At 43.5% G+C, this 21,160-nt stretch overlaps 2 protein-coding genes across 3 annotated transcripts in view; both read left to right on the top strand.

Annotated features, from left to right (window-relative positions):
- The window catches only part of LOC106602427 (zinc finger protein 41), a 61,839-nt gene that overhangs the window by 24,910 nt on the left and 15,769 nt on the right, over positions 1 to 21,160 (top strand). The gene's annotated exons all lie outside the window — the stretch shown is intronic.
- Positions 1,183 to 20,120, top strand: zn271 (Zinc finger protein 271). 2 transcript variants are annotated; one of them, XM_045716228.1, is made up of 6 exons: positions 1,183 to 1,704; positions 2,074 to 2,216; positions 4,095 to 4,262; positions 12,587 to 12,751; positions 14,210 to 14,321; positions 18,685 to 20,120. In XM_045716228.1, exons 1-6 carry the CDS (start codon positions 1,422 to 1,424, stop codon positions 19,647 to 19,649), a joined length of 1,836 nt encoding a protein of 611 aa, XP_045572184.1. In that variant the 5' UTR covers positions 1,183 to 1,421; the 3' UTR covers positions 19,650 to 20,120.

The following is a 21,160-nucleotide window of genomic DNA, read 5'->3' as shown; positions in this document are numbered from 1 at the left end:
TTAATGGCTGAGATGGGAGAATTGAGGATGGATCAACACTGTAGTGACTCCACAATAATGACCTAAATGACAGAATGAAAAGAATAGAAATATTCCAAAACATGCATCTTGTATGCAACAAAACACTAAAGTAATAATGCAAAAAAACACAGAAAAGGAATAAACTTTTTTGCCTAAATGCAAAGCCTTATGTTTGGGGCAAATACAACAGAACACATGACTGAGTAACTGCCTCCTTATTTTCAAGAATGGTGGTGGCTGCATCATGGTATGGGTATGATTGACATCGGCAAAGGCTGGGATTTTTCAGGATGAAAAGAAAAAGGATGGAGCTAGCACAGACAAAATCCTAGAGGAAAACCTGCTTCAGTCTGCTTTACACCAGACACTCAGAGGAATTAACCTTTCAGCAGGATAATAACATACGACACAAAGCCAAATCTAAGTTGCTTACCAAGAAGATGAATGTTCCTGAGTGGCCAAGTTACATTTTTTACTTAAATCTGCTTGAAAATCGAGGGCAAGATTTGTAAATTGCTGTCTAGCCATGCTCCCCAACACTTTGATAGAGGTTGAAGAATTTAAAAGAATATTGGGCAAATATTGCACAATAGCCTACAGGTGTGCAAAGCTCTCAAGAGACTTACCCAAGAAGACTCAACACTGTAATCACTACCAAAGGTGTTTCTAGCAAGTATTTACTCAGGGGGGTGAATACTTATGTAATCAAGGTATATTAGTGTTTTAGTTTTCATTCATCTTCAAACTATTTTAGAATTTTTGTTCCACTTTGACAGATTTTCAATACATTTTTATTTTCAATAATTTGTATTTTCAATAAATTGTTGACAAATTACAATTAAATCCATTTCAATTCCAGGTTGTAACACACAATTTAGAAGTTTTAGGGGGGTGAATACTTATGCAAGGCACTGTATTGTAATAATTACCATAAGGATCTAGGAAAGAACAAGTATAGTTGAATATTTACCTTACTGAGGTGATGTGGATAAATAATGACCTTATTCTTCTACTATATTATTGCTAACACACTGTTCTTTCTAAACAAGTCTGCTGTCATCTTGAAAGATTGATCATAGGAGATTTTTGTAATATAATAAATTGTACCGTAATTCAAACAGTACACAAATGTTTCATTTAACCACACCCTATGAGCTATGACGAGAACCAATAAGATCCTTTCTCTTCAGTTTATACGGAAATGAACATTGACCAATAACAATTTCCACGTTAGCGTTTTTATTGTCGTTATTTAGACGTTTATTAACATCATGTAACTCAAAATATGATTAATTTTACTGCACAGCATCACATTATTTCCACAGGCAGTGTTTAGTTCGCGTTGGAGACGGGACTTGTTTGATATATGTTATCTACTGTTAGCTAGCTGCTAGCTAACGATGGCTAACTGTATGGTTTTTCACACGCAAATAGCCTCCATCATGGAGGTGCTAGCGAATGCAGCCGTAGCAGAGATCTGTAAACTCGTAGACGACGACTATGCAGTGTTTCGTTTGGAAATAACTCAAAGCCAGAAAGAAAACAGGTCATTGCGGAGGAAACTACAACTACAAGAACTGAAGGTGGTACGGGAGCGCGCAGAAAGGACAACGCAAGAGCGCGTTCTCGCCAGTCATCCCAGTAGTGTCAAGATCCTCGACCAAAACAGAGGAATGGCAAGAGGTACATTTTGCAGAAGACGCAGCCTGTCGCCCCGTTCCCATCTGCCATGTGTGACTTTAGATGTGTTAACCAAAATTGGGTCTTGGTCAGTTTTTGCATAATATGCAATAATTCCCCTGATTTCTTAGCTATCTTGCATAAAGACAAAATATCATATTCTAACCAGATTCTTAATTTACAGCATTTCCTATTATGTACTAATTGAAAACAATATGATGCATGGAACATAATCAATCGATCTATAAGTAGTGTATTAAGAAGTTATGCAAAGTGTTACCTTACATCCCTACCAATTCTAGACAGTGTCAGTAGTGTACAATATACCACTGAGCATTGACAGTAGCTAACCTAACCACCTCTTTCCCCCAGTGACTCTTTCAGGTGAAGGACATCTCACTGGAGGCCACAGGAGCTTTGTGAAGCCAGCGGAACACAACACATGGAGAGATGACCAACCAATCACTGTTAATGAGGAGAGTGGAACCTCAACCCAGCATGTTATCATGATAGAGGTTAGTGTAATAGTGTTACATAAAAATTACAGTCCAACAAATGTAGCCAGTTTATTTCAGAAAGGCTACTCACATGTACATCCTAATTTATCTGTCATAGCAGAGGGAGATTGTGAGACTTGAAAAAGAAAAGGACTGCCGCACACACTAGGAGCTCAGATGCAATAATTTTGTAACGTTTCAACAGCCAAGCTGTCTTCATAATGACAGTGCAGGTCACTAGTTTAGAGTTTGAAAGGACACACACAAGTGTCTGTAATCATAGCCAGCTGTGGTTTGATTTCATTGGTTAATTTACAGATATAAATAAAACATGATTTATATAAAGCATGAATGGATTACATATGATCATAGATATAAACTACAAAAGCATGTGGACACCTGCTTGTTGAACATTTCATTCCAAAATCATGGGCATTAAATGGAGTTGGTCCCCCCTTTGCTGCTATAACAGCCTCCACTCTTCTGGGAAGGCTTTCCGCTAGATGTTGGAACATTGCTGCAGGGACTTGCTTCTATTCAGACATGAGCATTAGTGAGCGCGGGCACTGATGTTGGGCGATTAGGCCTGGCTCACAGTCGGCATTCCAGTTAATTTCAAAGGTGTAAAATGGGGTTGAGGTCAGGGCTCTGTACAGGCCAGTCTAGTTCTTCCACACCGATGTCGACAAACCATTTCTGCATGGACTATGCTTTGTGCACAGGGGCATTGTCATGCTGAATCAGGAAAGGGCCTTCCCCAAACTGTTGCCACAAAAGTTGGAAGCACAGAATAATCTAGAATGTCATTGTATGCTGTAGCGTTAAGATTTCCCTTCACCGGAACTAAGGGGCCTAGCCTGAATCATGAAAAACAGCCCCAGACCATTATTACTCCTCCACCAAACTTTACAGTTGGCACTATGCACTCGGGCAGGTAGCGTTGTGCTGACATCCGCCAAACCCAGATTCTTCCATTGGACTGCCAGATGGTGAAGCGTGATTCATCACTCCAGAGAACACTTATCTACTGCTCCAGAGTCCAATGGTGGTGAGCCTTACACCACTCCAGCCGACGCTTGGCATTGCGCATTGTGATCTTAGGCTTGTGTGTGGCTACTCAGCCATGGAAACCCATTTCATGAAGCTCCCGACAAACAGTTCTTGTGCCGACGTTGCTTCCAGATGCAGTTTGAAACTTGGTATTGAGTGTTACAACCGAGAACAGACGATTATTACGCACAACGAGCTTCAGCACTCGGCGGTCCAGTTCTGTGAGCTTGTGTGGCCTACCACTTCGCGGCTGAGCTGTTGTTGCTCCTAGACATTTCCACTTCACAATAACAGCACTTACAGTTGACCCGGGGCAGCTATAGCAGGGCAGAAAGTTTACGAACTGACTTGTTGGAAAGGTGGTATCCTATGACGGTGCCACGTTGAAAGTCACTGAGCTCAGTACGGGCCATTCTACTGCCAATGTTTGCCTATAGAGATTGTATGGCCTTGTGCTTGATTGTATACACCTATCAGCAACGGATTTGGCTGAAATAGCCAAATCACTAATTTGAAGGGATGTTCACATACTTTTGACCATGTAGTGTAATTTGGCGACATAGGCTTACAAACATTATTTACAATGGATAGCAAAAACAGAATCAGAAGAATGGTTTCAGATCAAACTCTACGTTTAGCTGAAAGGGAGCAAGGATCTTTAAATTAAAGATCCAGGCAGCCTCTCATTTTAATAATAAATTGTCAAGGTCATCCCCTCTCCTAGGGAGGGTGACATGTTCAATGCCGATATAGCGAAGGGACGAAAGTAGAGCTTGTGAGACTTCCCTATGACATTGTCATCCAATTCAACTCATGCACAGGTAATAACCTCTCTTCTTGTGTCAGTCTGTAGATGCAGAGGCTGTTGGTCCTGGGGTCAAGCAGGAGAGATCTGAAAGAGAGGAGGACCCACGACACAGCAGAGAGATCCAGACTGGAGCGCCCCATGTAGCCACGGAGGTCCCTACCACCACCGCCCCAGCGCCGCCCAGTACCCGATGTAGCATCACGGAGGTCAGTGGAACGCCGAACGCATTCCTCAAGTCAGAGACAGACACCAAGACTTTAACTGTAACACACAGTCTCTTATACACAGGATCTGACCACAGATCAGACCCAGAGAGACTAGGGCGGGGGAGACTGGGCTGTCCTCCTGCTCCTGACTCCGAGTATTTACCGGTATTTCACCAGAGCCAGAAGATGGTTCATTCCTGTGGAGATGGTGATACGTTAGACACTGGTGGTGATGATCTGTCTTGTTCTTACACTACAGAGACGGAACCTGTCAACGTGCCCTTGGGTTTAGAGAGACAGACTGATCTGTCTAGAGGGGACTGGAACCAGTACAGTAGTAGTGTATACTCCGAAGGGTGCCTAGATAAGAAAGGGGTGGTTATAGTCATGGACGAAGTGACTGTGAAAGTGGAGGACGACGTTCCTCTCCCACTGAATGCAGACGAGACTCAATTAGGAGAAGGACACTCACAAGGTAGAGATGTCTTAGATTACAGGGAAAGCTTAGAGACTAATCCAAATGTTGCGACCCACTCCCCTTTACACATTCTCAGGGATCGCGACAGAGTGTCCACGTCGATGGGGCCTTCCGATTCACACAGCCGCGTTGTTTTCGATCAAGTATTGAACTCAAAGGACCAAAGAGACAAGGCTCAGGGAGGGGGAGCAACATCAGGCAAAAATAAAGAGAAACGGTTCCTCTGCATGTCCTGTAACAAAGGCTTCAGCTGCCTCCAGAACGTAGAGACCCACCAGAGGGTCCATACAGGGGAGAAACCCTTCAGCTGTACCCAGTGTCACATGCGCTTCAGCCAGGCTGGCAACCTTAAGATCCACCAGAGGGTCCACACAGGGGTGAAACCCTTCAGCTGTACCCAGTGTCATATGCGCTTCTCCCACTCGTACAGCCTGAAGAGGCACCAGAGGGTCCACACAGGGGAGAACTCTACAGCTGCCGTAGTGTGAGAAGAGGTTCTCCCACCAGAACCCGCTGAAGATGCACCTGAAGGTCCACATGAGAGAAAGGTTGTTCACCTGTACGCACGGCAGGAAGAGGTTCTCAGAGAGGAGCTACCTCAGGATACACCAGCTGAAAAACCATTCACTCTATAACATAGAAAGTAACTATTCCACAAGATAACTTCTGACCTTTTAGATCAAACCCTGCATTAAAGACAAAGATTACTTTTCATTGTTGTCAGCAGAAAAGATCCACAGGTGCATTTGGAATAACAAGGGTAACAGATTTCAGTATTGAATATTCCTGGGTAGAATATTGCATCCAAACATTGTGTGATATGTAAGGTGTATATAGATATATAAGGTGTGTATAGATATAAGGTGTGTGTATATATATATATATATATATATATAAACCTAAAAAGTCTGTTACATAGTGTTTGTACTGTGTAGTCTATATGATGGTCACAAATGCCTATTTCATTACTTCCATTCAACTACTTAATTTTTTCCCAAGACACTTTTAATGAGAAAATGAATGCAGTTAATCAAGTTCATGCACAGTTTTTTTTGAGACAGGTACAATGCCTTCGGCAAGTATTCTCACCCCTTCACTTTTTCCTAATTTTGTTGTGTTAGACTGAATTTAAAATTGATTAAATTGAGATTTTGTGTCACTGGCCTACACACAATACTCCATAATGTCAAAGTGGAGTTATGTTTAGACATTTTTTACAAATGAATTAAAAATTAAAAGCTGAAATGTCTTGATTCAATAAGTATTCAAACCCTTTCTTATGGCAAGCCTAAATACATTCAGGAGTAAACCTTTGCTTAACAAGACATGTAAGTTGCATGCTCACTCTATGCGCAATAATAGATTTTAACATGTTTTTTTTTCATAACTACCTCTTCTCTGTACCCAGTACAATTATCTGTAAGGTCACTCAGTCGAGCAGTGAACTTCAAACACAGATTCAACCACAAAAACCTGGGAGGTTTTCCAATGCCTCGCAAAGAAGGGCACCTATTGGTAGAAGGGTAAAAAAAACATTGAATATCCCTTTGAGCATGGTGAAGTTTGGATGGTGTATCAATACACCCAGTCACTGCAAAGATACATACGTCCTTCCTAACTCAGTTGCCGGAGAGGAAGGAAACCTCTTAGGGATTTCACCATGAGGCCAATGGTGACTTTAATACAGTTGTAGTTTAATGGCTGGGATAGGAGAACTGAGGATGGATCAACAACATTGTAGTTATTCCACAATACTAACCTAAATGACAGAGTAAAAATAAAAAAGCCTGTACAGAATACAAAATATTCCAAAACATGTATCCTGTTTGCAAGAAGGGACTAAATTAAAACTGCAAAAAATGTGCCTAAAATGTTTAACTTTATGCCCTCAATACAAAGCGTTATGTTTGTGGCAAATCCAACACCACATCACCTACCACTATTTTCAACGTTATCATCTCTTGCTTGCTAGCTAGCCAACTACGGCTAACTTAGTCACATCAAACAATGCAGCCAGAATGACAAAGCTGTCTTTTAGTGACATTTATTTGGAATCATCCATAAAAATGAGCTAATGATGCGCGATTCCACCTGGCATAGGAAATGTGCTCTCTCGTCAGGACACTTGTTCAGAGGAGCTAGCCAACAACACATCTAACACAATCACTTCAAACTGAAGCTGGAAAGACTCCAAACTAGCTGCACTTTGTTTCGTTTTACCTGTTTTCTATTGGCATTTCTTTGTACACTATATATCCATAAAAACTATGCTGATTCATGATTTCGACTGGCTGAGAAAAGCTGCCTGCCTGTCTCATCATGACTCCCGACCCTTACTTGTTCATTACTATGGGACAGCTGGAATTCGAATTTCAATACTGAAACAATGTTGCAAATGTCAGAGAAAGACAGCAAGGTTTATAAAAATCTCCACTATTGAAAACCAATTGCTAGTCTAAAAGAAATGGAAGATAATGTCTAGATGCTTTTTACAGTGGAGATCAAGTTTATAAATTGTCTGGCTGGGCTGATGAGACAGTGGATTGCGCAGTGAGATGAAACAGCGTAAATAGGCATTTTAACATCATAGTTTTACCCGGTGGTAACTTGTGGAATAGACACCGCCTGGAATGCGGTTTTAAACAATCAGCGTCCAGGATTAGACCCACCCGTTGATTAATGATCAACAACCAACTTGACAGAGCTTGAAGACAGTTTAAAAGAATGTGGAAGTATTGTACAGTCCAGGTGTGAGACTCAGTTCATTAGTTTAACATGTATTGACTCAGGGATGTGCATACTTATTTAAATTAGATATGTATTTCATTTTCAATAAATGTGCAAAAATTTCTAAAAACATGTGTTCACTTTGTCATTATGGGTTAGTGTTGTCACGATACCCGAATTTTGACTTCGATATCGATACCAGGTTTAGTATCACGATACTTGACACCAAAACGATACCACAAAAAAAGGCGTATTTGCCAAAGTCACAGAATGGCACATGATCCAGTCAGATCAATTCAGATACTGCTCTGTTCAATCGTTGGGCATCTTTTGAGTTCAATATCATTACATTTTTACGTCAATTTGTTTTAGAGACAGCCATGTATGCATTAATTGAATCAATTATACAGTTATATTCAAATGGTCTTTTTTTACCAATCTAACTAGAAAACAACATGGTAATCATTTATTTCAATGGAAAATCTGTATTGATACACTGGGTAAATCAAGATGTAGCCTAAGTCTATTCACAATGCAGGTGAATGCATATTATTCAATAGGAGTGTGTGCATGCATTGAGTAATTGAGCTTGTTTTCCTTTCCATTTAGGACTTATTTTATTGGCAACTGCTAAGATAATTATTTTATTGTACTAACAACATTTGCATAGAAGAAGCAATCTCTTCTTTTATAAAAGTGTGCACTGTCTAAGAAATTAATGTCATTCGCGAGGCAGAATGTGGCTGGAATCTGAGTTTGTTGCTATGAAATCGAGTGGAAGCCAGATGGGAGGCAAAGGAAGGAAGACAAGTTAATTTGTTTTTGTTGGCGAGGGAGACAAAGTGAATTAATAACGTTTTTGGTGACAATCATCTTTGAAATCAGCATATTTTGCATCATGGTTTGCATATCACAAACAAAGAACTAGGGTAGTGAATTCAGCTGTAAGCTAGCAAGGAAATTTAGCTTAATTAAAGCTGGATGCTACCTTGTCCAAACATCAGGTTGTTACCATGGTTACTCCATGGCTTATCAGTCTGACTGAAGTCGCCCTACAAAAGATGCAGCAGTCTCTACAAGCCAGAATGTTGAATAAAATGTATTGTACTTTCAATCTCTTAACACATTGCACCTGATGAACAATATATCAACAATAGCTGAATGTAACCGAACATAGTTTCCTCACAATCAGCTGTGGTTCGGTTAGGATCGGCCATATTGTGCAAGTGTTTGTCATGTGCAAATTTGCAACTGTATTGAAATTAAAAACCGGTAATACCAACCATAGTCCAGCGTACTGAAAGTCGGGCTAATAACTCATCCCTGTGGATATTTTGTCTCAGTTTACCTCCTACATAAGGACAAAATCAGAGGACAACGGGTAAAGTTAAATATACATTTATTCAACATTCTGACTTTTGTGATGGTACTGTTCAGGAATGCTGAACTTCCATGTTAGAAACGAGTGTGTAAGTATCGTCTTGCATTGTAAATGTGTTCTAGCCTGTTTAGACATTGTTTTGCGAACTGTAATGAACAGTTTCAATATTTCTACATGCCGTGGTGCATTATTCAAGTGTGTTAACTTCTGTGCGGCATAAGTTAACACACTTTAGCAATGAATAAGTAGAGGAGGTTCTTTGCGCTATAATGAGGCTGTGCTGACTTGATCCTCTCAATCACGTGAGACACATTTGACAGAAGTACCGGACGTAACAAATTGTAGTGCCGGACTGTTTATTATTTTTTGTGTGTGTCAAAAAAGTTCTGAGATTTCGGTGTACCATGCAGTACTAATGTGTAGATGGGTGAGGAAAAAAATATTTAATCAATTTCGAAGTTAGGCTGTAACACAACAAAATGTGGAATAAGTCAAGCGGTATGAATACTTTCTGAATGCACTGTGTGTGGTTTTCATATGATGTATTTAAAACGTGTTTGTTTAATAAACACAAAATGGGACTTTTCAAATCAAAGTTTGTCACGTGCGCCGAATACAACAGGTGTAGACCTTACAGTGAAATGCTTACTTACAGGCTCTAACCAATCGTGCAAAAAAGGTATTATGTGAACAATAGGTAAAGAAATAAAACAACAGTAAAAAGACAGGCTATATACAGTAGCGAGGCTATAAAAGTAGCGAGGCTACATACAGACACCGCTTAGTCAGGCTGATTGAGGTAGTATGCACATGTAGATATGGTTAAAGTGACTATGCATATATGATGAACAGAGAGTAGCAGTAGCATAAAAGAGGGGTTGGCGGGTGGGACACAATGCAGATAGCCCGGTTAGCTAATGTGTGGGAGCACTGATTGGTCGGCCCAATTGAGGTTGTATGTACCGTACATGAATGTATAGTTAAAAAGTGACTATGCATATATTTACATTTAAGTCATTTAGCAGACGAGCGACTTACAAAATGGTGCATTCACCTTATGATATCCAGTGGAACAACCACTTTACAATAGTGCATCTAAATCTTTTAAGGGGGGGGGGTTAGAAGGATTACTTTATCCTATCCTAGGTATTCCTTAAAGAGGTGGGGTTTCAGGTGTCTCCGGAAGGTGGTGATTGACTCCGCTGTCCTGGCGTCGTGAGGGAGCTTGTTCCACCATTGGGGTGCCAGAGCAGCGAACAGTTTTGACTGGGCTGAGCGGGAACTGTGCTTCCTCAGAGGTAGGGGGGTCAGCAGGCCAGTGGTGGATGAACGCAGTGCCCTTGTTTGGGTGTAGGGCCTGATCAGAGCCTGAAGGTATGGAGGTGCCGTTCCCTTCACAGCTCCGTAGGCAATCACCATGGTCTTGTAGCGGATGCGAGCTTCAACTGGAAGCCAGTGGAGAGAGCGGAGGAGCGGGGTGACGTGAGAGAACTTGGGAGGGTTGAACACCAGACGGGCTGCGGCGTTCTGGATGAGTTGTAGGGGTTTAATGGCACAGGCAGGGAGCCCAGCCAACAGCGAGTTGCAGTAATCCAGACGGGAGATGACAAGTGCCTGGATTAGGACCTGCGCCGCTTCCTGTGTGAGGCAGGGTCGTACTCTGCGAATGTTGTAGAGCATGAACCTACAGGATCGGGTCACCGCCTTGATGTTAGTGGAGAACGACAGGGTGTTGTCCAGGATCACGCCAAGGTTCTTAGCACTCTGGAAGGAGGACACAAGGGAGTTGTCAACCGTGATGGCGAGATCATGGAACGGGCAGTCCTTCCCCGGGAGGAAGAGCAGCTCCGTCTTGCCGAGGTTCAGCTTGAGCTGGTGATCCGTCATCCACACTGATATGTCTGACAGACATGCAGAGATGCGATTCGCCGCCTGGTTATCAGAAGGGGGAAAGGAGAAGATTAATTGTGTGTCGTCTGCATAGCAATGATAGGAGAGACCATGTGAGGATATGACAGAGCCAAGTGACTTGGTGTATAGCGAGAATAGGAGAGGGCCTAGAACAGAGCCCTGGGGGACACCAGTGGTGAGAGCGCATGGTGCGGAGACAGATTCTCGCCACGCCACCTGGTAGGAGCGACCTGTCAGGTAGGACGCAATCCAAGCGTGGGCCGCGCCGGAGATGCCCAACTCGGAGAGGGTGGAGAGGAGGATCTGATGGTTCACAGTATCAAAGGCAGCAGATAGGTCTAGAAGGATGAGAGCAGAGGAGAGAGAGTTAGCTATATACTATATATATATGATAAACAGAGAGTAGCAGCAGCGTAAAAAGAGGGGTTGGGGGGGGGGGCACACAATGCAAATAGTCCGGGTAGCCATTTGATTACCTGTTCAGGAGTCTTATGGCTTGGGGGCTTGTTGAGAAGCCTTTTTTGTCCTAGACTTGGCACTCCGGTACCGCTTGCCATGCGGTAGTAGAGAGAACAGTCATGACTGTGGTGGCTGGGGTCTTTGACAATTCTTAGGGCCTTCCTCTGACACGGCCTGGCGTAGAGGTCCTGGATGGCAGGCAGCTTAGCCCCAGCGACGTACTGGGCCGTACGCACTACCCTCTGTAGTGCCTTGCGGTCAGAGGCCGAGCAATTGCCGTACCAGGCAGTGATGCAACCAGTCAGGATGCTCTTGATGTTGCAGCTGTAGAACCTTTTGATGATCTCAGGACCCATGCCAAATCTTTTTCGTTTCCTGACGGGGAAATAGGCTTTGTTGTCGTGCCCTCTTCACGACTGTCTTGGTGTGCTTGGACCATATTAGTTTGTTGTTGATGTGGACATCAAGCAACTTGAAGCTCTCAACCTGCTCCACTACAGCCCCGTCGATGAGAATGGGGACGTGCTCAGTGCTCCTTTTCCTGTAGTCCACAATCATCTCCTTTGTCTTGGTTACGTTGAGGGATAGGTTGTTATTCTGGCACCACCCGGCCAGGTCTCTGACCTCCTCCCTATAGGGTGTCTCGTCGTTGTCGGTGATCAGTTGTGTCGTCTGCAAACTTAATGATGGTGTTGGAGTCGTGCCTGGCCATGCAGTCGTGGGTGAACAGGGAGTACAGGAGGGGACTGAGCACGCACCCCTGGGGAGCTCCAGTGTTGAGGATCAGCGTGGCAGATGTGTTGCTACCTACCCTCACCACCTGGGGGAGGCCTGTCAGGAAATCCAGGATCCAGTTGCAGAGGGAGGTGTTTAGTACCAGGATCCTTAGCTTATTGATGAGCTTCGAGGGTACTATGGTGTTGAACGCTGAGCTGTAGTCAATGAATAGCATTCTCACATAAGTGTTCCTTTTGTCCAGGTGGGAAAGGCCAGTGTGGAGTGCAATAGAGATTGCATCATCTGTGGATCTGTTTGGGCGGTATGCAAATTGGAGTGGGTCGAGGGTTTCTGGGATAATGGTGTTGATGGGAGCCATTACCAACCTTTCAAAGCACTTCATGGCTACGGACGTGAGTGCTTCGGGTCTGTAGTCATTTAGGCAAGTTGCCTTTGTGTTCTTGGGCATTCTAGGAGTTTCATTGATTCTTTTAGCATACATCACATCTGATCTCACCCTATTCTGCATACACCGACAGCACTTTATAAGCATAAGGATGGGTAAACACTCTGCTTAAAGTGTTTATTATCTGTGTGCGCACGTACCTGAGGGAGTATGTCTGTGTAATCTGTATCACCGCTCTCTTCCAGGAGGAGGAGGGTCCAGATGTGCTGCTGGTGAAGGAGGAGGAGGGGTGTGAGGAGGGTCTGGGGAACCCTGAGGTGACCATGATCATGGACAAACAAACTACACCTCCTCCTGCAACCAAAGAGGCACCAGCTGAGCAGCACAGGACCACACACAGTCTCACTGAGGTGAGTCCACTGTAAACTACTGTCTGAATGGTATTAGGTCAGGGTCCGTATCCACAAAGCCTCTCAGAGTAGGAGTGCTGATCTAGGATCAGTTTTCTATCATAATGAATAGGACTATGTAGACAGGTGGGGACCTGGGCCCGTATTCACAAAGCGTCTCAGAGGAGAAAATTGGTCGTAAGTGCTGAGAATAGAAACATTCTACTCTTATGGGTAAAATAAAATCTATGCATGAAGCCTCTTTAGTCATAATTCACACCTAGTAGACAGATATTTAGGACACCTCGTGAGCGTTAAGAGTTACCAGCAAGTGTCTCGATAATAGAAAAATGCAGCGAGTCGGTGGTTCCTGCGTCACATGCAATTGCTTTGTTCAAATGTTTTGATAATTCTATATGATCGATCCATAAATAATCTAAATCTACATGCAGCAGTATCTCTTGTGCCTTTGCCAATGATTTCACATGAGTTTCTATTTCACATGATATGCCTAAATACTTATAACAAGTAGGCAAATAAATAAACATGTTTTTCTATCGATTTATTTAATGACCTACATTATGTTATTTCAAGTTATCCCTTTGGAGCGCAATATCGCGTTATTCAAAAAGATGTCTAAATTGGACCTTCCATATGAATGTGTTTAATGAAAATGATCGACCTTTCATACGATTTGAAGTTGTTAAACGGGAGTGAAGAGTGTATTGATATAACGGTAATATTGTCAAAATTCTGCCTTTAACAACCATCAGAATTGGTTAAAAAAAGTTTATGCATGCCAATAATTAAGAGAATTGATCGTGTCAGGCGAAATTAAACAGTATCAAACGTTTTACCATGGCAACATTAAGATGCACAGTCACATTCAACATGGTTGTCTGAGGCGTGCTGTAGAGTTCACAGCTGGCGATGCCTCATTGTGATTGGTTATTCCCCATCATTTGCAACAATGTCAATGGGCCTCATCACCATCTTTCCTTTGCAGTACCTCAAACTGTTGTGATGACCAGCTGAGAAACTTTTCTGAGTTGATTTTACTCCTGGCTCAGAGTTTGTCTGGGCAGTGTCTAAACATCATCCTAAAACCTACTCTGAGCTGGGAGTTATTTTTGTCTTAAACTGGTTTTAGCAGAATTCCTAGGACCTTTTCTGAGATGCTTTGTGGATACGGGCCCTGATCCTAGATCAACAATCCTACTCTGAGACTCTTTGTGGATACATGCCCAGGTCTTAATTCATTTTGTCCGAAGTGTGGGACCATGCCTCTGAATTATCAAACCATTTTAAAGAGTGTCAAGTAATCAAATCAATTAACACATTTGCTTAGTATAAAATCAACTAACATGTTTGCATAGTACTCATAGCAATCCCTCATTACCCAATCAGAAGATGCTCCATAGCAGGGGGCTCATATCAGATTTCTTGATCCAACATCCTCTCACTCTGTATCTCTTACAGTCAGTAGACATGGAGGATGGGAAGCCTGATCTGCTGCTAGTCAAAGAGGAGACAATAGAAGATGGACCAGAGAGCATTGATCTGCTGAGTGGACTAAAGATGGGGGAGCAAGGTAAGGGAGAAATACATATAGCCTACATACAGCAATAGATCTTCAATGTGAATAGTAATACATATAGCCTACATACAGTAATAGAATAGTGATGCACCTGGTTATTATTCTTTCTTCCAGCCGGTGTCTATTCCACAAGTTACCACCGGCTTATTCTATGATGTTAAAATGCCTATTTAGTCTGTTCCATCTGACTGCGCTATCTACTGTCTCATCAGCCCAGGCAGGGAAGTTGATCTCCACTATAAAAGGCATCTAAACATTATCTCACATTTCTTTTAGACTAACATTTAGTTTTCAACAGCAGAGATTTGTATAAAACCTTGAATATTGTTTCAATGTTCAAATCCTATCACCAATTGTCCCATAGTAATGAACGAGTCTGGACGAGAGACAGGCAGGCAGCGTTTCTCAGCCGTCGAAATCATGAATCATTATTTAACTAGGCACTTTTCTTTTAACTAGAGTGAGCACATTTTCTATGCCAGGTGAAATCGTGCCTCATTAGCTCATTGTTATGGATGTATCCAAATAAATGTCACTAGAAAACAGCATACAAATGCAAATACAAATGCAAATACAACTACTGTTGTTATTCTGGCTGCTCTGTTTGACTTAACTGTAAATTAGCCGTTGTTGGCTAGCTAGCAAGCAAGGGATAATAACGTTGCCAGCCAGTATGGCAATGGAACATTCAGAACGAACGACTGGGTCACGTCTTTAGCAACCGAACCAGTAGAACGAACGACCAGCCGGCTTGGATAGCAACCCCAGATTTGTGTCGGGACTACATCTTGTGGAAGGATGAAATAGTATGAATAAATTGATCAAAATAATATTTAACGAAAATATATCAATCGTTATTTTAATATGTTGGTAACCCGTTGTATAAAAGTGATAATGCCCTCGACTTATGTTTACATACAAAAACACAATGTATAACCTTGACCAGGTAATTGACTCAAAACATGTAAATCAGTTCCCCATTAGTCAGTCAACTTTGGTTCAACATACTATGGGGAGTCGCACTCTTGCGACTTCGGTTGAAGGATCTACAATCATGCCAAACAAGGCATTCCTTCAACTATCCCGCTCTTCAACTTGTGAACAGGAACGATTCAAGCTACTAAAACAAATAATTGGAAAACAAGACTCTTGCGTTGCACCAACTAAACTGTCCCGTAGTGGTAGAGCGTGCTCACCCCCTGGACGTTGTGTACAGAAGTTTGTATTTGTTATACGTTTCCTAATCAACCAGTTCCTTATTCTTCAGTTTGCTAGAGTAATGAGTAAGAAAGCGATCAAGACGACGATGGCTAAGCAGGGGTCGTGATCATACCCCCAGTTATGCGGTTATAGAATAGTTTGTCTCGGCTTGGAACCGGCGACCCTTGCTCAGAACAGTATGTGTGCGCATTGCCACATACTGCGTGCAAACTCCCTGGAAAGACCTGTAGCATTCTTGAGGAAGCTTGGAGTTACCGATGGCAACTTTGCTTCCCAGGATTCTGTTGGAAACGAGGTGCAGGAAGCGGAGAGGCACTTTAGGCTGTTGTCGGAAACAGGTGGAACTAGCCTCCCAGCAGGGAGATGGTGAGCCAGCTGGTTCAGTCTATCACGGTGACATACAGTGCCCAGGTTCAGATGATGACTTCGTGTCTCTGGACAGCTCCGGGGTTTCTCGGGTGACGAAGAGGACTTAGTTCCAGGACAGCCACCTCCTCATTCTACGGGAGTAGCGGGGGAAACCCTGGTATCCAACACATCGCTCATAGAACTGTGCCGCAAGGTGGCTATGCGTTTGGAGGTGAAGTGGCCGTGTTCACCCCCGCGTCAGAAGACATCAAGGTTTGGTGGGAAGTACCTGCCCCGTTTGGCCCTGGAGGCCCAGTTCAAGACCAGAAAGAAGCAGGAAGAGGCACTGCACGGTTGTCTTCCTTTGGGATTGCCGGGGGCCAGGCCCAGCACCAGGTCGGACCTGCCTGATTTCCGCCCCGCTTCCAGGAGCGAGGTGAGAGATGGTCCTGCTATGGTGCGGAGAAGGAGACAGCCCCCGCGCACTTAGCTCGGGGATGGGAGGTGGCAAGGGATCGGGTCCTCCCATGCCAGCTGCCCCAAACACCCATTCTTACAACAGTTACCCCAAGTGGCAAGGCCAATCGAGGTACGTCACAGATTGCATTATTCATTAGACCGGTCTCTAAACCCTATGGTCGACATTTTCTCTTTCAATGAGTAAGATCATGTTATTCTCACAAGTCCTGTGAATGTTCAGTTGGGTTTGTGTGAGTTGAGTACGGAAACCTATTTCATATTGACCTGTGGGGCTTCTCACCTCAAACTGTGTTGTACCCCCTTGTACCCAGTCGTATATTGTGTCTTTAACTACTTAATTTTCCAACTTATTTAGTCTAGTAAATAAAACATTGAATGAATTATTTGTGACATGGAGTTAATTTGTAAGCGATTGGGTTCTTGTGGTTTCAGAGCTCGACGTAAATTGACTAATGATAAGTACTGATAGTTAATTCAAGGGTCTCTCTATATCCAACCCTTAATGGTGCCCCTCTTAGATTCATTTGGATAGGATAACCAAATTAATCAAATAAATCTGATAAGTTAATTATTCCAATAATTAAATCAGTAAATTATCTTAATATTAATTAGCCAAAAGTCACAACACCACCTAAACTGGTAGATTCAGGTGTCCCCGACATGTCTTCGGGCACTGGGCCAGCGGAGGGATCCCTGGCTACTGTCGCGATGAGTTTTCATGCGCCAGGTGTTGTCACGGCATGAGTCGGCTATTTTTCTCGATGAGGGACCCGAGTGCCCCGTTGGGAACGGACACTCTGGCACACCAGTGGCCTCGGACCCTCCTTTACGCGTTTCTGCCCGTGGTTCTGATTCAGCCCACATTGAAGAGGGTGTGCCGGGAGGGACCTGTTGTCCGAGGCACGTTTAGCTGGAGATTTGGGTCCTATGGGCCTGGCCCCTGAGGTGGCCAATCTGATGGCTAGAGGTTTACCGCAGAATGTTTTGCTACCATTGTCTACAAGGGCGCCTTCCACGAGAGGGCTGTATGCGTATAAGTGGCAAGTGTTTGAACTCTGGTACCAAGATAAAGGACTTGTTCCTTTTCAGTGCTCTGTGAGGGACAGCCTTATGTTACTACAGGAGATTTTTTTAGAAGGGGCGGGCATTCTCCACGTTAAAAGTGTACATGGCCGTTATCTCAGTGTGTTGTGGGAATTGACGGAGCGTCAATGGGGGCCCACCCCCTGGTTGTGCATTTCCTGAAAGATCTACATCGTCTCAGACCGGTTTTGGAGGCACTGTGTGCGGCCCCCTTTCAGCCTTTGGAGTTAATGGATCTGAAGATCTTCTAAAAAAAAAAAAAAACTCCCTGCTAATGGCTTTGGCTAAATGTGGTTGGGGACTTCCATGTGTTATCTGTACACCCTCCCTGTACTCAGTTCGCCTAAGGTGGTATTGGGTCCAATATCATGGCTATGTCCTACAGTTCCTTTCCTTTTGAGCTATTTCCCTTTTCACCTCTTCCTTTTGCTTCTGAAGAGCAACAGCGGTTACATGCCCTGTGTCAGCTGAGAGCTTTACGCACATACATTGAACGGTCCCGGGATATCCGGTTATATGACCAGCTTTTTTTTCTTCTGTTTTGCTAATCCAGCTATCTCCTGGGCATATAGCAGCAAGGGGCTAGGTTTACCTAGCGGTGTACACGCTCACTTGGGCGTTGTTTAAAGGGTTGACTATAGGAGGTATTTGTGCTGTGGCGAGTTGGGCATCACCACACACGTGATATTTTATCGTTTGGATGTCACAGCTCCCAGTGTAGCCCACCATGTGCTTACGGCTGGGACAGGAAGTAACCAGGCAGGACGCCCTGTGTGCATCATCTGGACTGCCCCGTCTAGGTGGTCAGTCATGGGCCGTTTCATTTAGTATCCGTTGGGTTCGGCTTGGGGCGTGATTATATTTCTCCATAGTATGTTATACTGAAGTTGACTGAAAAGAAACGTACCGTCAAGACTATAACTATTGTTCCCTGAAGGAGCAAAATGAGGTAGAACACCTGTTTGGCCCAGTTCCAGGGCTTGGTGAAAAGCGTTATTAAATTGAAGTAATGAATCTGAGTCTCACGCTTGTCATCTGTGGAAGGCGGGGCTTCCAGCTAGGCGCAGATTTCATTGGCCTTCTCAGGCATGATTGTAGATCCTTCAACCAACTCCCGTAGTATGATGTACCTCATTTCCCTCCTTCAGGGAACCATAGTTATAGTCATAACGTTACATTTTCTCTGCCATGTTTGTAAAGTCTATTTTGTAAACTCTTCCTGCAGGTGGTTGGCTGGAGGCTAACAGAGGAGACTGGGTGGCCATCTTGGATTCCCAGACCGGTGCAGCCAAGGACCTGGGGAATAACATCACTGAGCAGGCCAGGACCAGAGGCGACATAGTGGAGGTCAGTGGATGGGACAGCGTCCTCAACTCTGGGCTGGGGATCAACACTGTTAACCACAACCAGAAACAAACAGTCGAACACAAAACAACAACTGAACTTAGTCTCCATGACAACAGACTGGCTGAGATCAGGGCGATGCGTAGATTTGGTCTGCAGGGACGGGGAGGTGTCCGTATGCGGCTAGAGAGAACAGACACAGACTCGGCTAGCGATGCTCCGTCCTGCTCCTATAGTTGTGATTCAGAGAGACTGATGGCGCCTCAGGTTAACCCCCTAACAGGTGCTGCCTTCAGCCTGCCTTCTATAGGATCTATCAACTGGAACATGGACCCTGCGACAACAACACAGACACTTCCTGGCCTTTATCCTCCTCATACCCTCCTAATGTTAAACAAGACCTCAGCCAATGCAAGTTCCTCATTAATAAATGGCTACACAAGCCCATTTACAAATGACCGTAGTAGAGACAGAATCAGTAAAAGTGGCAGCGCCAAAGAGAAGCGCTTCTCGTGTTCATTCTGTGGGAAAGCCTTCAGTTTCCCCCAACAGGTGGAGATCCACCAGAGGATGCACACGGGGGAGAAACCGTTCAGCTGCCACCTGTGCCGGGCCCGTTTTTCCCGATCGTCCCACCTGAAGAGGCACCAGAGGGTCCACACAGGGGAGAAACCCTACAGCTGCCACCAGTGTGAGAAGAGGTTCTCCCACCAGCACCAGCTAAAGATGCACCTGAAGATCCACACGGGAGAGAGGCCATTCGCCTGTATACACTGCGAGAAGAGGTTCTCAGAGAGGAGCTACCTCAGGATACACCAGCAGAAAATGCACAGGGACCATGTATAGTGTATAGTAATGTAGAACTAGATAGTTTTATAGTTAATTCTGTTGGTTTTGGATGTATTAGGGAACTGGATGAGGTGAACTGAGGAAAGAATGAGTATGATGAGACAGAGTAGATGATATGGTGATGGTTGGTGTGATGGTGTCTGTAAAAATGCTTCACTGATGAAGAGTGACAACCTTGTCCTGTTGTTTGATGCTGTTTTTTATAATGAGGAAATTATAGTGCCTTAATTCATGTTTACTTCACATAAACGAGTGAAGGTGTGTGTAATGTAATGTTGAACCTTTTCCAAAGTATTCTAAAATTAATTTTTATCAAAGTGAGGGTACCAGATTTACAGAAAAGGTCAAGTGTTACCATAGTGAGAGGTTATTCTACTTGTCACATTGCTTTGTGAAATAAAAGTATTGTACTTCAAATTATGTGAGTGTATAACCATTTTGTTGAAATTAAATACAAAATTGACTTCATGCTGATTGACTTGGTTATTTTTCTATCATTGCAGGGACTGGGTTTTCCTAATGAGTCTAACCAAAACATTATACTTAATTCTTCAATCAATACATATGGATTTTTTTTAAATAATAAACTCCAATGGCTCCATATTGTTAGGTACTTGAATCACAGTGTTAGAGATGGGCTTGACTGTGGTTAACATTTTATAATATGTTTATTATATAAACCTTTATATGTTCTTCTGTACAATTTGTGTTTACAGTCCATGAGGACCTGCTGATATCCGGTGTTGCTGGTAGGAGAGACTGGACCTCTAAAGCAGCTGGTCACAAACCCTGGCCCCAGATCAGGACCCTGGATCAGGAGCCGTTCCTTCCCGAGTCAGAACCACGAGGGACGGAGACTCTGTAGTGGGCAGTAATATTTGACGTGTATATACAGTATTTATGATATTACAAATACCTCAGATGCGACTCGTAATAAGACTAAGCAGTTAGCCTATTCAAATGTTCACCGTGTAAACCATGTGCAATCAAGTATTATGCCTTTAGCTGACTAAGTTCAAGGAATGGTCATGAGAATAGAATTCAAAATTCAAGTATTACTTCGCTTGAATGGATTCACATACAAGGCATAAAGCTTAAGTAACAAAGCATTACAAGTCATTATTCTAAGCATGGTCAGAGAGAAAGAACCAGTGTAGGTATCTCACCACAGCAAGTCAGGAACATAAGAGAAAGAACAATGAAACTAAGACCCTTTTATAAGCTTCTGAGTTGTGTGGATTCAAAAACGAAGTTGTTGACCAATAGTATTACTGTAAATTTAACCTCCAATCAGACCTACAGGATGTAACCTCTGCTTCTCAGAGGTGAGACAATGGGGGTTGGTGAGATCAACACAGAGGAAATTCTTGCAGTTGATAAGAATTGTCACTTCGTGGCTGAGGTGCCCTACAACTCCACCACACGGAACACAACCATTGGACAGAGGCTCCAGTCTTAGTGCAGGGATGGAGCAGGACCTGGGGCTGATGGAGATAGACCCTTCTGTT

This window comes from Salmo salar, chromosome ssa04 (assembly GCF_905237065.1).
Source record: "Salmo salar chromosome ssa04, Ssal_v3.1, whole genome shotgun sequence".
NCBI lineage: Eukaryota > Metazoa > Chordata > Actinopteri > Salmoniformes > Salmonidae > Salmo > Salmo salar.
The sequence above is the reverse complement of the archived record's forward strand: the minus strand, read 5'-3'. Positions and strand labels throughout refer to the sequence as shown.

Excerpts from the sequence above, each read along its gene's own strand:
- zn271 (XM_045716228.1), top strand. The coding sequence starts at position 1,422 with ATGGCTAACTGTATGGTTTTTCACACGCAAATAGCCTCCATCATGGAG. Across the intron at positions 2,217-4,094 it reads AGCATGTTATCATGATAGAG|TCTGTAGATGCAGAGGCTGT; the intron begins GTTAGTGTAATA and ends TTCTTGTGTCAG. Across the intron at positions 14,322-18,684 it reads ACTAAAGATGGGGGAGCAAG|GTGGTTGGCTGGAGGCTAAC; the intron begins GTAAGGGAGAAA and ends CTCTTCCTGCAG.